General features: G+C 49.9%; 1 protein-coding gene across 1 annotated transcript; it reads right to left on the reverse strand.

Moving 5' to 3' along the window:
- Positions 1-872: 872 nt before the first annotated feature.
- Positions 873-15,750, reverse strand: TMPRSS9 (transmembrane serine protease 9). The gene is made up of 17 exons (XM_066205402.1): positions 15,627-15,750; positions 13,791-13,918; positions 13,449-13,516; positions 12,842-13,020; positions 11,659-11,700; positions 10,517-10,688; positions 10,026-10,300; positions 9,713-9,849; positions 8,185-8,500; positions 7,300-7,471; positions 5,593-5,864; positions 4,752-4,888; positions 3,941-4,255; positions 2,871-3,115; positions 2,294-2,559; positions 1,646-1,782; positions 873-1,176 (listed from the first exon to the last, which is right to left on the reverse strand). Exons 1-17 carry the CDS (start codon positions 15,748-15,750, stop codon positions 1,015-1,017), a joined length of 3,147 nt encoding a protein of 1,048 aa, XP_066061499.1. The 3' UTR covers positions 873-1,014.
- Between the last annotated feature and the right edge of the window lie 285 nt (positions 15,751-16,035).

Consider the following 16,035-nt stretch of genomic DNA (forward strand, 5'->3'; position numbering starts at 1 on the left):
TCTTGCTGCCAGCTGGGTTGGGATGGAAGAAACCTCTTTCTGTGCCCAGATGCAGAGCTTAAAGCACCAAAAATGAGGAAGGGGTTTGAGGTACGAGCAGCAGTTCAGTTTTGGTGGCTGAATCAATGGGGACATGTCTAAGTCTGCTCTGCGCAAGACTCGGCACATGAGCTCTGCTGCAGTTCTTTGCTTGTGAACAAAGTTGTCTATGTGTCTTATGCTGGCTGGTAGGACCTGACAAGTATACTTTGCATCACTATCTCAGCACTTTAAATTTTTCCTACCTAGCTTAGCCAGACAGTGGTCTGTGTGGCCATGCCTTAATCTTTGCTGGTTTAATCACCTGTTACCTAATGCAAAAGGAGCTGCAGGGGGGTGTGTGAGAAGCCCCTCCTAATACTCTGCTATAGCTGAGAGCCTGTGCAGTCTGAACTCACAAGTGTTCTAGTCCTGAATTCTCTTGGGATCAAATGGTGCGCCAGGAGGTCATCACTGAGCTCTCTAGTAGCACACGCTAATTGGAAACAGCATCACATCCTTCCCAAAAGCTACTGCACAGCCCAACAGCTCCATCAAGTCAGTGAGGTCTAAAGCTTCTGCAAGGGCGTAACTTTGGGCTGGGGCAAAGGTCACAAAGATCTGCTGGCTTGGCTTTGGGATGACAGCTCGTAGGCAGAGGTCAGCCAAACTCCATGAATCTTTGGCAGATGTTTCCGACACCAATCCAACTAGAAAGGTCATGTTTTAATGGGCAGTATATTTGGCCAGGTCTTAAGATGGGACAGGCTTCATTTATTGTAGAAAAGGTCTAGAATTTGTACTTTTCTATGCAAAGGAGTTATCAAATGCCTTGGTGTAACAACCAGCACCCAACAGTGGCATTTGCTTAATACCTGCAAGGCCATCTTCACCCCTTTGCAACATCAGAAAAATGTACAGTAGCTGAGGGGTTAGTGTATCCTCTGGCAGTTGTTCCTCGGGTTGGTTGCCTTCCCTGAGTGGCGAAATGCAGTTTCAGAGCTTGAGGTTCTGCACAATCCAGCCCTGGACAGCTGTGACTTTGGTGTAGACACCAGGGAAGTATGGCCTGGCACAGCCATAGCCCCAGCTTGTGATTCCTGCTAGAAACCACTTCCCTGAAGGTTCTTTACATGCCAGGGGTCCACCTGCATCACCCTGCAGAGAGAGGAAAAGGATCCAGTATCAAGCCATAGGCAGTGCAGCTCCCTCAGCTATGAAATGTTCTTTGTCTCTGGGGCATGGGCATTTGCTGTCCTGTTCCCCACTTCCCCAGGAGGCCCATTCCAAGCTGGAGGACTGCTCAGTGATGTACCTGCATGAACAATCTGAGGCTGGGGTTCTGGAACATAGAAGAGTGTGTTTGGAATTACAGTAGGGTCATGGAATAAGCTCCATGTGGTCTCTTGCTTAGCATTACCTCTCTGTATTTCCCTGGCCTGTCACAGGTCAGTGGGGCAAGCAGCATGTGTAGGATGGACATGGATAAAAGCAGCAGCCAGTTGATGGATGGACAGATAGCTGAGCTAGGGGAGGCAGGGCAGGGCCCTTCTGAGAGAATATGGTTTAGGGACTTGGCACGAGCGTGCTCTGTCCCAGCCACAGCATTCGCTGCTCTTGCACTCACTGAACAGCTGTCGACGGTGCCCTGTGGGAAACCAGCACACAGCATCCTGCTGCTGATCTGGACGGGGTAGAACTTTTTGCAGGCCTGGTCTCCAATCATGTTCACTGCAGCTTTTTGCAAATGCTTTGACATGAGACCTGAGGAGATAAGTATTGCTGTTAGCGGGGTGAAGAGCACATGAGAAGCAGCAGAATGTGAAGAAGTGGGGTCTGTGCAGCCTTACTTGCTTGCCAGAGGGAGAGACCTGCTCTGGGAAAGTGAGTCACGCCTGGTTCAGCAGAGCAAACACAGGAAGGTCCCTTGCGTGTGTAGTTTGTCAGGCAGCTTGGCTGACCAGACACAAATGGTATTGGGGTTGTCCTTGTACTGCAGGAGCACAGCTGGAGGAGCTGCTGTGGGGGTGGAGAACACAGTGGCTGGCAGGTAGAAAGCTTGGGAAGGCTCCAAGAGGGCAGAGGTGTGATAAAATGGAGGAGTAGTGTGCATGGTAGCGGTGGAGGAGATGATGGTGACACCAGTATCCTCTGCAGTGTATGGCCTGGGATGGGAGTGCTTGGGGTGGTGGTGTGGGAATTGTAGATGTTTGGGGTTGCAGTGTAGATGGCACTGAGCTTAGCCATCATGAGTATGGGAGGGCCCACTCAGTACCTCCTTCCTTTGTGGAGCCCCAGCCTGTGATGAAGCATCTGGCCCCTTCATGGAAGATGTGAGAATTGTCTGGGAGACATATAGGTCTGATGGTCCTGCTGAACATGACAGGTGTGCTCAGTTCCAGTAGTGCCACATCGTAGTCTAGGCTGTAGACGTTGTAAAAAGGGTGTTTGTAGATACGGAATATTTTTTCCATTTTGCCATCGATGCCACTCAGGAATGGTGTTCCTAGAAAGGCCACCCACATTTTGGGGTCACTGTAACTGCAGAAAGACAGTAAACCTGGCTGTTAGGAGCGAAGCCTCACAAGGAGGGCCATCCCTCCACTTGTGGGGCTGGCCACACCTTTGGAGGTCAGGACCCCTGTCTCCAGAACAGTGGGTGTACTCAGGCTTTGCTCCACCCATTCCTCTTCACACTTACCTGTAGGGGCATTTCTCTGATAGGGGTGTGTGCTTCCTGTGGGGCACAGCATCCCAGCCAGGGTGCTGGACCACAAGGGAGGGGAAGGGCAGGTCAGCTGATGGAACTGAGGCAAGAGCCAGCTGACTTAACTAGTTCATCTCAGACTTACATGTCAAAGCAGTGAGCTGCAGAGAGCAGCCACTGGTCAGCAATGAGGACAGCCCCACACTTGTGCTCCTTCCGCTGAAGCCAGAGACTGACTTGCCAGGGCCATTCTCCTCGAGCTGCACTGCTGCCACCCACGATCTTGCTGAAGCCCAGAGCAGTTGTTAAGCCACAGTCTGGAACAGAGGAAGAAGCACTGTGATTTTGAGTAGCCATAAATGAAAGGAATGACTGCCTGCCTTCCATAACCTGTGCTGTGGGACAGCCTTCTGGGGGGGTGTGTACAGAGCAGTAGGATGTGATGAATTCAGTTCACCCAGCTGAGGCAAGGCTTGACAGACAGGTATATTTTGCAGACTTGTTATCACAGGTCAAGTAAATCAAGTAAACACCTTCCAGGGATGTGGTATGCGTGAAGCGGATATTTGGATGGACTGTCTGGGCTATCACACAGCAAGGAATGTGCAGCCCAAAGTGCAGTCCCAGGGATGACAAGACACTTTCTGGGCTGCTGTGTTGTGCACAGCTGTCTTGCCACTGTGTGCTACCAGACTGACTGGGCAAAAGTCCTGTGTGCTGGGAAACCTAACATCTAGCAGAGTAGACGAGGCCGCACTTTCTGGCAGTAAATTTGGATCTGGCTCATCCAGCTTTATCTTGTTTTAGGCTCTGGCAGAGCAAGTACAATCTGTACCACAGTGGGCTGGCCTAGGCCCCCAGTGTCTGGGCCCAAGACAGCCAGTGTGTATATGGTGGGTGCCACTGTGGAGTCCAGGTCATGTAGAGTACAGCTGGCAGCAGCCATGGGCTACAGAGGAGAACTCACCACAGTTGTGCTCATCAAAGCCATTGCTGCAGTCCACAACACCATCACATTCAGGATTTTCTTTTCCGATACACACCTTGCTGGAACACTTGAAAGTGAGGCTGGTACAAGGCACCACTGGAAGGCAATAACCCATGGCTTGCTCAGTGCCCTCTATGCTGGAGGCCTCCTGCCAACACGTCAATGAATCAGTTATCAGTTTTACCTGGGGTTTGGGTAGGCTTGGCAGTCTTGGTCATTCTTAGAGCTGTGGAGGTCTCACTCATGTTTGTGCTCATCTTTGTCCCCAGGGTGGTTCTGCTGGCTGGATTTGCAGCCATTGTGCTGGGCTGGATAAAAATGGCTGTGGTAGAAGTTCTAGGAATGACTGAACTGGAAGGGATGCTTGTGCCACCACTGGGCAACTGGGAGATGGTGTCCCGGATCCAGTCTGTGAGTTTGGTAATTCTGGAGTACACACCAGGTCTCATAGCCTGGGCACAACCAAATCCCCAGCTCACGACGCCAGCAAGGTAAAACACTCCTGGGGTCACCTCACAGGCCAAGGGCCCACCTGAATCTCCCTGTGGAAGAAACAAGGCAACAGCTGCTTAGTCCAATCAGGTCTACCCCTCAGACATACCAGAAGGACTTAACCACCTCCAACTCTTCTTTCTCCAGCCTTGCAGGTCTGTCTGCTTTCATGCAGTGTGTATGCAGGGCATGAGTGTGCAGAAGTTGAAGCTAGGGTCAGTAGCTCAACCTGACTTCTGTCAGTGCCTTTCCACAGCTGCCACCAACTGCCACTGACTCACTACCACAGGAGGACACCTGCTTCATCCAGGATTTGTCTGGCCAGACAGAGTGGTGGGATGTTGATTTAAGTCATTCTCAACTTGGTGGAGCTTTACTTTTCTAAATCTCCAAAGTAGTGGGCTGGGGTTTTTTGTGCTCAAGTACATGTGAATTACACAGCTGGATTACAGCAGCTCAGTAAATATTTCACAAGGATCTGCTGAAGGCAGAGTTAGCCCAGCTTTCTAGAACAATCCACACAGTAGAGAAATCCCACACTTATACCTGGCATGAATCAACCATCCCTTCCATGAAGCCAGCACAGATCATTTGGTCAGTGAGAGAGAAGTTGTAGAGGAAGTTGCACGTGTTCTGTTCTATGATGCCCACAGATGCTTTCTGCAGGATCTCAGGCTTAGTGTCTGCATGAAAATCACAGAATTAGTAAGTGCAACAGAGGGAAGGAACTTATGGCTTTTATACTGATTCAACACATCTTTTGGGAAAACAGGCTCTAATCTCACATGGGAATTAAGTCCTATATAACCTGTTTTCTCTGCCGCCCTGAACCTTGTGTCTCACCCCAGGGTGCAGTTTCATGTCTGTGCTAAGGATTCTGCACACAGTTTGTGTCCCATGCCCCTGAGAGTTTGTGGGCTTCTTGTCAGTTGGACTTCTTTGGTAGCACATGTGCCACTGTCAGACCTTCTCCTTATAGTGGGATCTTTGCTTGTGCTCATTGCTTGGAACACCTCTGTGACTGAGAGTGGCTGCTGTGGCTGACGTACCATCCTGCCAGAACTGCAGGAGGCCCTGAGGCAAGTACCTGACACTTGCTTAGCATGGTGGAGCTATTTGAGGTAGTCCAGCAGGTTTCTCCTGGTTCCCACCCAAGCTGCTCTCTCCATTTTCTTCTTTGCTGGTGACTCCTAGGTAACTGGCTTAAGGTAGTGCTCTGTGTACCTTAATTCTTGCTTATTCTTGTGTTTTTGTCAGTTCCTGACTGTCCCTGTTACTGACCCCTGTCCTATACGTTCCCAGGACTGTGGGTCACAGTGGCACAAGCTTTGCTGCTCAGGGTATCACTGCTCTAAGGCAAATCAGCAGGTAATTCATTAATGCTTACCGTTCCCTTCCCAGAGGTCACCCCATCCAGAAATGAGGCATTTCTTGCCAACAGGAAACTTCTGCATGGCAAGTGGGAGGCACACAGGCTGTATGTATTTGTTGAAGACCAGAGGTCTCGCCAGTTCAAGAACGGCCACATCAAAGTCCAGAATCATGGGGTTGAAGAGGGGATGTGGGATCACTCTTGTTACATTGACTTTCACTGCATTCTCATCTGTTCCATTTAGTGATATTGTTCCCACATAGGCTTCGATCTCTTCTGTCATTGTCCTGCAAATACATAAACCTAAATGTGCATACTCACACACTTATGCCTGGCATGAATTCTGACATTGAGATTGCAGACAACTTTACATGATCAGCATGCAGCAGGGCAGCCCAGCTAAGTCAGGCCCAAAGAACTGTTTCCAGCAGTGGCACCTGTTGGATATTACCTGAAGAGCAAATAAACATGTTATAATAATAATCCTCTCTTCACCTCCAGAAATTTGTGATTTCAGGAGTTTTCTGGCACACAGATTGTGTCTCTGTATTCAGTAGGTCTTGCTGGATTTTTTGGGTTTTATTTGGATTTTTCTGAAGTTGAGTTTTATTCTTTTTTTTTTTAAGCCCAGGTGAATTTTTAATATTCAGTTTAATGCAATTATTTTAAAAATTGCTTCCTTTTTATTGTTTTCCACCTCCTCTTGGTGATTATTTGGTATCTTAAAAAGACAGTCAAAAGGCAGTCCCTAAACACTTTGTATCCTTCATTATTGTACAGTCCTATCAAACACTGCCTTCCCATTAGTTGTTTTTTTTTTTTCCCCAGGTCTAGTCGGGTCTGTTTTGTTGTGCTTGTTATGTATTCCACACCCAGCTCATCCCTGAGCCTTGTGTACACATTCACACAGTGTTACTCCTGCTCTCCCTGTGATGTTGGAGCAGTCGGTGTGCTGTGCATTACCAGCAACATCCCGCTCATCTCCCTTGTTTTCTTACTGCATTCCTGTGCTCGTTAACTGCCCCTGCCACAGGACTGCTGCTCTCAGGGCAATATCCACATGTTTCTGACCTCTTGTTTTGAATTGCAAGAGCTGATGGAGACACATCCTCATTCACAGACAGACAGCATTGCCGGTTTTGATGTGTGCTCGCATTTCACACTTGCTTACCTTGCATTTCACTTGCTCCTTTATTGCCCAGCTGTTCAATGCATGCGATTGTCTTAAAATTCTTCAGAGTTAGTAACCCACCTTTTCTGCCTTCAGGAATTTATTCTTGAGAAGCATTATCTTCTTGCTACTCATTTCTTTACCTAGGCTACTTATAAATACGGGCTTGGGTTTTTGTAGTTTAATAGAACTATGCAGGATTGAATTGACCGTTTTCCCTTTACCAGCTGACCATGCGTCTCTATTTCATATATTACGGACAATTTTTAAGGTTAAGTTTATTAAAGAAACTCTCTTGTGGCACCTTCTTCCACTCCTCTTAGGTGTGTTGTCCTTGCTCCCTGCTCAGGCTGCTTTAACCTTTCTCTGCCTCATTCCAACCTCCCCACCAACTCCTTTTTACTATAAATGTGTAATTATAGCAGAAAATGATGACCAATGTGTATTCTTGATTTCCATTTCTTGACTCCAGTGCCACACTGTGGGTTTGGCTGTGCAGCTCTGTGCTGGTGGGCAGGTGAGCTGGAGCAGGGGAAGGGATGGGCTCTTACTCATTGAAGCAGTGAGCTGCTGACAGCAGCCAGCGGTCCCCAATGATGGTGGCTCCACAGAAATGTCTTGAGTCTTCTTTCAGGCTAACTTGCCAAGGGATCTCTCCTCTGGAAGCATCTGTTCCTCCCACAATCTTGCTGGGTTTAGAGAGTCCGGGCCGTCCTCCACACTCTGAACAAAAGTCAAAGCATGACTTGTGAGTACTCCTAGCAGAAGACAAGCAAGGAGAGACTTTGCTCTCTCTAATCAATAAGCCTTAACAGGGACAGGTTAGGGCTGAGGTGTGAGACATCTACCCATGCCCTGCCAGCTGATAGCGGCACTGCCTGATGGTGGCCATATACAGCTGGACTTTCACACAAACTGCTGTTCTGCATCTTGTTCTTGGCAAGTCGTGACTCCTGGGCCTTTCTTGAAGGCAGAGTAATCAACAGCTCTGTGCCTTTTAGCTTTGCCATTCCAGATAAAAAGTTTATTCTAGATTTAGAAAAATACCCTTCATCTGTATCTCCTTGCAAAACTGCTTGGAGAGCTCCTTGGAGTGGACAGGTCATCCTGTAGACACCTGCCCTCCTTCCCTTCAGGGAGAGATTCATGTCTGCTGTGAAGGGGCAGCCGTCAGTTTTGAACTGCTGGGAGCTCCTTAGGTGGCAAGCAAAAGTAGGTGATCAACCACTGTCAGATGCTGCTGTGCCTTAATGACCTGTTCTGGGCCTGCCAGAGCAGACTAGTTACACAGCAAGATTACACAGAAGCAAAGGAGTGCATGGAACTGCTGAGGTACTGAGTGACTTTGCCAGGCTGCTCTGGACTGAGCCAGGGCCTGTTTGGACCTGTACCTGCCACTCTGCCTGCCAAGTTGCACCTGCTGTGGGTGCTTATACCTTGTGGTCTTGCTGCAGTCACTGGCCTGCTGGCAGTTGGGGCTGGTGAGGTGGTAGAGGTTGCTCTGGTGGTGGTGTTGACCTCTTCAGTGCTGACCATGTTACTGTTAGTCCTGAAGTGTACTGGAGGAACAGTATGGACTACGGAGGTAGGGAAGGCAGAAATAGCATCCAAGATCCAGTCTCTGAGTTTCGTAACACGTGTGTAAACCCCAGGCCGTCTGGCTTCAGCACATCCAATACCCCAACTCACAATTCCTGCCAGGAAGAACCTGCCAGATGGTTCTTGGCAAACCAGGGGCCCACCAGAGTCACCCTGCAAGAGAAGCCAGATGGTGAGCTCTCCCTGGGTATGCACTGAGCTTGTCCTGGCCACCCTCGGCATCCCTCTACTATCTGGGGTCTCTCTGTCCATGTGTGTCCTAACTCATTTCATAATTGCTCCAACCTAGTGATGAGTGGAGCGTCTCTGTGCTGGCCTTTGGGTGTACCTCTGTGTGGGCACACTGTCCTGCTATTACACAGAAGCCTTGTGCCCTTTACTTGACAGAAGAACAAAGGACACCATCTGTAAAATTTAGGATTTAGCATTTCTAAGCATTTCTTCAGCTTTCATAATTTGTTAAACCTCATAATGGTTAATCCTAGCAGCCCATACACAGCCAGATGATGGGTGTTCATTGCCTGATACACAACCCAGGGAGACCACGTTTATGTTTGCAACAGATTTTCTTGATTTGGTCTATGGTTCCCTGGTCAGTTCTTGGTTATTGTGGGGCCCTGTGACTATCACTGATGGACATGTGGTGTCGATAAAGCTGGTAATTCCTTCTGAGGATGAGATTGCCCTAGATCAGTAATGAAAAAACAGATGGGTCACATTCATCACCCGAACTTGGATCTTCAATTCTTGGCCCCTTCTCTGGTGTTTGTGCTGTATTTGGTGCAGAAATACAAAGCGCTTCCACCAGAAAAGTGCACATTTGTTTAACTGGTTTCTGTTGGTTTGAATGGTCCTGCCAAACTACAGAGATAGACCTGGAAATCACAGTCCTACTCCCATATCACAGTTCTCCTGTCTCCATACTATGAAAGGCAGGCCTGTCTCCAGCTGACCACTTGCAGTCCCAGGAAGGATGGATAAAGGCTAACTAAAAAACCACTCTGTTCACCAAAAAACTGTTGTGTATGTTTTAGTTTCCACTGCTGCCCTTTGCCTATCTGGATTTTGATCTGAAGACCTGTGTGGAATATTGGTAGGCCCAGCCCTGATGACGGCTCAGAAAGAAGACAAATCAGCTGAAAAAGCCCCTAAACAACAGTGCCCTCTCTAAACAGTAGAGAACATATTCTCATTTGTGTCTTCTGTATTTACTGATCTGTGCTTGGGTCCAAGGCAGGGCCTCAAACCTCAATGGGAAACAGTGACCATAGTGTCAGTTCTGCTTCTTGAAGTGTCACTTGGTGCATACTGGGAGGGAAAAGCCTTATGCGGGCAGGTGTGCCGTCTTCTCTGGGCAAAGCTTACCTGGCAGGAGTCAACTTTCCCCTCCAGGTAGCCAGCACACATCATCCTATCTGTGAGGACATGGCTGTAGAGACTAGAACATAGGTTCTGGTCTAGGAGTTCCACTGTTGCTTTCTGCAGGAACTCGGGTTTCACCACTGAATGAGAAAGACACAATTGTGAGCTCAGTGCAGGGAGCCCTGCACAGGATCAACAGCTCTGGGTACAGCCCACCACAGCTGGCCAGAGCAAGGTCCAAGTTCCCTTCCCCGATGCCGTCTGCCCTGCTCACACCCCACCATGTCTTCTCTGCTGCCTGCCATGCTTTGCTTACAGAAATCCTCCTTGAGGTAGCCCCAGCCAGAGATAAGGCACTTCTTGCTGGTGGGGAAGTGATGGCCAGCATCTGGCAGGCATACGGGCTGGATGTACTTAGTGAAAGTCACAGGTCTCTTCAGCTCCAGCACGGCCACATCATAGTCAGCTGTGTCAGCATTGTAAGAGGGGTGTGGGATGATCTGTGAAATGTCCATTTTCACTGCACTGCCATCAGACCCCCTGAGAGAGGTGGTCCCTGTGTAGGCTGCCCACATGGCTGGGTCCTGAAACCTAGAGGAGAGACAGTGGGGGCCATGGGAGTCTGCAGCCACAACATTGTCCTGCAAACCCAAGCTGTCTCCTGCCCATCCTGCCATGCACTCCAGGAGTGATGGAAACTCCTCATTCTCCCCGTGATGGGGCAGAGTGGTGCAGTGGGAGCTTGAGCAGATACGGCAGCTTTTGGAACAGGGATGGAGGGTGGAAGGTGGTGTGACTAAAACTTACTCAGTAAAGCAGTGAGCGGCAGACACCAGCCACTTCTCTGTGAGGATTGCAGCGCCGCAGAAGTGCTCATTGTTCTCTCGAAGGCTGACTTGCCACGGGAACTCTCCTCTGGATGCATCTGAGCCTCCGACTATCCTGCTGGCAGTCTGCATGGCAGGGCGACTCCCACAGTCTGAAAGGGAGGCATCAGGCCAGTGCATCAGTGCCACTGCACCCAGCAACACGCTCTTGGGGGCAAGCGGGAAAAGCTGCTTCAGCTTCATGTGTGCTGCTGGCATAGGCTCAGGCAGCAGGATGGTACTTGGGATGTCACAGGGCAGCCTTTAACCTGCAGGTTTGGGAAGAGCTCTGCAAAGCACTGGGCCGTTAGAGCACCATCCCTGAAACTCTTCTAGAGCAAGAAACTGTAGAACAGCATCCTGACTAGTTTGGCAAGCTCAGCTACTGCCTCGTGATCTGCTTCCAGCAGCTCACAGGCATGTGGCTCTTGTCCATTGTGCCAAGGAAGGTGGACTTTGTCACAACCCATCACAGTTGATGGGACCAAGGTGTTTCCAAGACACAGTTTCCCTCATTGTGATGCAGCCATTTACTATTGCCTTGAAAAGTCATGTCATATCCTTGGCACTTTTCAGTGCCTGAGAGCCAGTGGTGTCCCACCTCTCAAGGTCTGCCAGCAGTGGTTGTGGCTGGCCTCTATGTGCAGGAGACCTGCTGTGGGAGACTCAGCACTGCCCCTTCCATCAGAAGCATCAGCACAGCCTGTTTGGCTGTCACATTCAGGGCTTTCTTTTCACATACTGGATGTTGGAGGAAGCGACTGCCTATATCTCAAGGGTAGCCTCCTGGGGACAGCAAGGCTTGAGTCACTCATGTCTTCTGCAGTCCACACAGCAACTCTCCCCCGGCTTCCCCAGGGGGAAACACCACTGTATCCTTGACCCTCTGCTCCCTGGCTACCCCAGAGTCCCTGCAGGATGGTGCTGGGACCAGAGCTGTTTTGAGCTTGCAGGCCCCTGGGCCACCAGGCTATGAACAAGGAGAGCCCAAGCACCTTTTGTATCTGTATCCAGGCTGCTGGTGAGGAAGAGGAGGAAGAGGCTGCAGAGTGCAGGTGGTTCTTCCTGCTGCCTGGCTCTTACCTGATTTCAGTCCTGGTCCATGGGAAGAAACCTTGTTGGGACCTGGGCAAAAGAGGAAGGAATCAGGATCAACAAGGGCAGGGCAGCCCAGCCTCGGTTCCTGGGGCTGCGTTAGTGGGTTGGGGCTGCCACAGGCTTTGCTGCATCTTCGTCTCCTGCCTGGTGATCTCTTTGCCCACCCGTGGCAAGTGTGAGGCAGAGCCCAGGTCCCTGCTGTAGACCCCTCCTCTGCCACAGGGCAGGGGAGGAGCAGCTCCCTACTGCCCTGCAGGTTTTGGGTTGACTGCACATGCAGAGAGAAATTCCAAAAGCTGTGAGAGTGAGCTGCCTCTCAGGAGCAGACTGGGGCTGAAGCTATGCAAAGCTGTTTGCCTAAAGCCAAGGGGACTCTCAGCACCTTCCATTTTGGCGGCACAAGGCTCCCAAAGATCTAGGGATCCTGCCCATTGTGGCAGAGGGTGCAGAGGAAGCTGCAGAGGAGCCCATACCTTCTCGTTTCCCAGGCTCATGTTATTTTTTAAATTGGCTGGACCTGGAGTTGGACAGTCACACACAACTCCAGTCACAGAAGGAAAAGAGAATTTCTTGTCAGGTGGTTTCAGAGAGTAACTCAAGTATGAGAAACAGTAACCTGAGCTGTAGTTATTGCTACAACTCTGAAGTCTGCCTAAGGGCTGCTGTGCACAGGTAAGGTACAGACAACCCAGCCATTAACCTCCTGGAGCTTCATTCCCTGTCCCTCAGACTGATTCCAGGAAGAATGGCTGCAAGAAAGCCAAAGCAATTACAATTTATGCTTTAGGTTCTGTCGTTGCTGTGGGCCCCTCAGGCTGCTCTTGCAGTGCAGAGCAGCAGGTCAGCATTAGTGTTGGATGGATATTTGGGAACCCCACAAATGTCTGTTAAGCAGCAGCCAAGATACAGCCTGGTCTCTGCTGCTGTCAGGTGAAGATGGAGCCGCTGGGAGCCAGGCAGATCATTTTATTGATTTGCTGGGTGCCTGGCAGCACCCCCATTTCTAGCACTGCTGCTGGGAACAAAGCCTTGACTGGACATCCAGAGCTAAAGCCCTGCAGCAGTTTGGCTGAGACTAATGGTGACTCAGCTGTGTGACCTTGGGTGCCAGCAGCCCCAGCACAGGGCACCCTGCTCTGCCTGCTTGGCAGTGGCAGGAGGGCCATACCTGTGAGAGAAGCTGAGGAGATGGTTCCATAGGCAGCCAGGGAGAAACCTTGCTTGTGGAGGGCAGCTGCCAGCCCATGCCTGAGAGCTTCCTCCTCCAAGGTAGAGCTCAGGGGCTGGGAATCCTGGGGGGTGAAGAGGAGGCGGAAATGGACGATCACACTGGAGTTCCCATTCCTACTGGGAAACAGAGAATTAATGGGGACCTTGGCTTCATGATCAGTACATGGGAAGGTTCCTGTGCTAGCTGTCTACAGGGAACTCAAAGGAAACAAATCTTATTCTTAATATTTTGATTCTTAATAATGTAAGGTTTCTCTGGAGATGTGCTCTGGGTTGAAGTGGTCATTTGAATTTTTTTCCCTTTGGCTCAAAGCTGTGTTTGAACAAAATAGTTTTCCTCTGCCTTTCTGACTGCGTTTCAAAATGTAAGAATACAGAATATTGTTGCAATCCCAGATGAAAATCCAGCCTTGACCAAAAGCCATTTTTTCTTTGTACTAGCTTTGAACAAGAGCACAGGTGTGAGTTCACCTTCTTGGTGAGGCTTGTCAGAATGCCCTGAAACATGAGCTGCAAAGTCTGCAGAGATAGCTGCCTACACTCACCTGTAGCCCAGGATGGTGCAACCAGTGCAACTCCAGTTCAGCTGGGAGTCCTGGAGACTGGACAGAAACTGCAAAGCAAAGAGTGATGGTCACACACTTACTGGACTCCAAGGAGGTGGGAATAGATGATGTCTGGGCTTTTGCTGGAATGTGGAGCTGGTGATGCATGGTCTTTTGTCTCTGTAAGCAGAAGCATCCATGTCCAGCTCATATGCAACCTTTTCCCCACACTGGCTTTTAAGGTATGAGGTAGTACATCCTTATCTTGTTTGCAAGGAATAGGCCTGAACACACATTTCCCATCCCATGAATGTCTCTCAGGGTCCTGACAGATCAACTCACCAGCCTCTCAAGAGCAGGTGTCAGCACCCTATAGTAGTCCGAGTTCTCCATCTGTAAGCTGCTGTTGAACGTGATTCCTTGCAGCTCCACTGTGTGCTCAAAGCTGGCCTCTCCCATGGAATGGCAGGCTGCCAGAAAGGGAAGGTGTCTGTCAGAGGCAGCTTTCCTCACGGCTTTGCAACAATGGATATCATCATGTCCTTCAAACACCCTGTTCTTAGCAATTTGACTGTCCCTGACCATCCCAGCTGCCCCAAGGGTGCCCCATAACAGGACTGGGATACCCTGCACATGTGCAGTAACAGTGTTTTGCACTGAACTTGTTTGAACTTGAAAATACTGGATTTTTGTCAATCCTTGCAGGAACAGCCTCAGGAAAGTTCTGCTGGGTACTGAAGCCAGCTCAGAAACTGTGTCTGTACAGGTGGGATCTGTCAGTCATGTCATGCTGGGGTCCTCACCGGTGTGCTGGTCTGAGGTGGCATCTGGCCATGGGGCAGCAGAAGCAGCAGGAGGGAGGTGGAAGAGGAAGGACATGCTCTGGAGTGGGACAGTAAAACAGGTAGTGCTCAGTGGCTGCAAGTGATTATAATAGGAAATGGCAGAGGCAGCAAAGTAAAGTGACAAGAAATTTCAAAGTCACAGAGAGAGATTACAGGACAGAATCATAGAATTGTGGAATTGTTTAGGTTGGAAAAGACCTCTGAAATCATTGAGTCCAATCATTCCACCAGTGCTGCCAAGGCCACCACTAACCCATGATGTAGGGTTAATGCCGCAGCTACATGTTTCTTAAATTGCTGATGGGATGGGGATTCTACCACTGCTCTGGGCAATCTGTGTCAGGGCTAGAGAGCCCTTTCAGTGAAGAAATCTTCCCAATATCCAATCTTAAACTCCCCTGGATCACCTTGAGGCCTTTTCGTCTTTCCTGTCTCTGTGCTCTGTGCCCTGGGAGCAGAGCCCAACTCCCACCTGGCTGCCCCCTCCTCAGGGAGTTGTGGAGAGCCAGAAGGTCCCCCCTGAGCCTCCTTTTCTCCAGGTTGAGCCCTCCCAGCTCCCTCAGTTGCCTCTGGTGCTTCAGCCCCTTCCCTAACTCTGTTCCCTTCTCTGGACATGCTCCAGCCCCTCAATGTCTTTCTTGTCATGAAAAAATTGAACCCTGGATTTGAGGTGATACTTCACAGGGCCCAGCACAGGGGGACAGTCACTGCCCTTATCCTGGTGGCCACACTATTACCATAGCAGATCAACATCCCACCCAGCTTGGGTTGTCTGTGAACTGACCGAGGGTGCCCCCGATCTCCTCATCCAGACCATTGATAAAGATATTAAACATGGCTGCCCCCAAAGTGACCCTGAGGAACAGTCTCCAGCTGGATGTGACTCCATTCACCACCACTCTCTGGGCCTGGTCATCCAACTAGTTTTTACCCATTGAAGAGCACACTCATCCAAGCCATTAGCAGCCAGCTTCTCCAAGAAAATGTTAATGGGAAACGGAGTCAAAGGCTTTACTGAATCTGAGGTAGACCAGATTCAGACCCTTTCCCTCATCCATTAGGCAGGTCATCTTGTCATAGAAGGACATCTGGTTTGTCAAGCAGGAAAGGAATAGAGCATATGTATCATGAAACACTGAAGATAGAGTGCTCCGAAGTCATATATTGAGAACATGAGCTGACTACAGCCCTTGTAGTTTTTGTGCATCATGGAGAAAGCTGTCTGCATTTTGTCCTCTGCAGGAGGATTTTGAGGATTTTTGCTATAAGCAGTGTAGGCCACTTCTCTTTTGGAGCTGAAAAACTGAAAGAATATACCTGGCTGCACACTCACCCAGCAGGATCCCCAGGCAGAGGGCTGTTGCGCTGCCCACCACAGCAGCAGCAGCGGTTACCTTCCAGCAGCAGGCCCCCTGTCTCCTTCTCTCGGTGCCTTGCCCTGGCTTAATCTGGTCCATGCTTTCTGAGCAGCTCTACAGATGGGCTCTGTGATTAAAAAGAAGAGAAGGAAAATGACAAGACTGGGATGAAATCTGTCATGCCAGCCAAGGTTACCCCAGGAGCTCCAAACATTGCATTGCCACAAGAAGTAAAAGGGCAGATGTGTCCCCTGAATGTGCCTCAGGCTGCAGACAGGAGATGCAAGTTGTAGGACCTGAATTCATCAACCATAGTGGCTCCTCCCTGCCTGGTTCCCCTTCTCTGTCTTCCTAGGAGGCCACCACTGACTGGTGGTGGCTGTT

Source organism: Chamaea fasciata, unplaced genomic scaffold (assembly GCF_029207755.1).
Source record: "Chamaea fasciata isolate MVZ Bird 193981 ecotype frontalis unplaced genomic scaffold, bChaFas1.0.hap1 SCAF_28, whole genome shotgun sequence".
In the NCBI taxonomy this organism is placed as follows: Eukaryota; Metazoa; Chordata; class Aves; order Passeriformes; family Sylviidae; genus Chamaea; species Chamaea fasciata.

Coding starts and splice junctions, on each gene's coding strand:
- TMPRSS9 (XM_066205402.1), bottom strand. CDS start 15,750: ATGGACCAGATTAAGCCAGGGCAAGGCACCGAGAGAAGGAGACAGGGG. Junction 3,116..3,940: donor ACATGAGTGAGACCTCCACA/GCTCTAAGAATG, acceptor CCCACAGCACAG/GTTATGGAAGGCAGGCAGTC. Junction 1,177..1,645: donor GCACCGTCGACAGCTGTTCA/GTGAGTGCAAGA, acceptor CTCTCTCTGCAG/GGTGATGCAGGTGGACCCCT.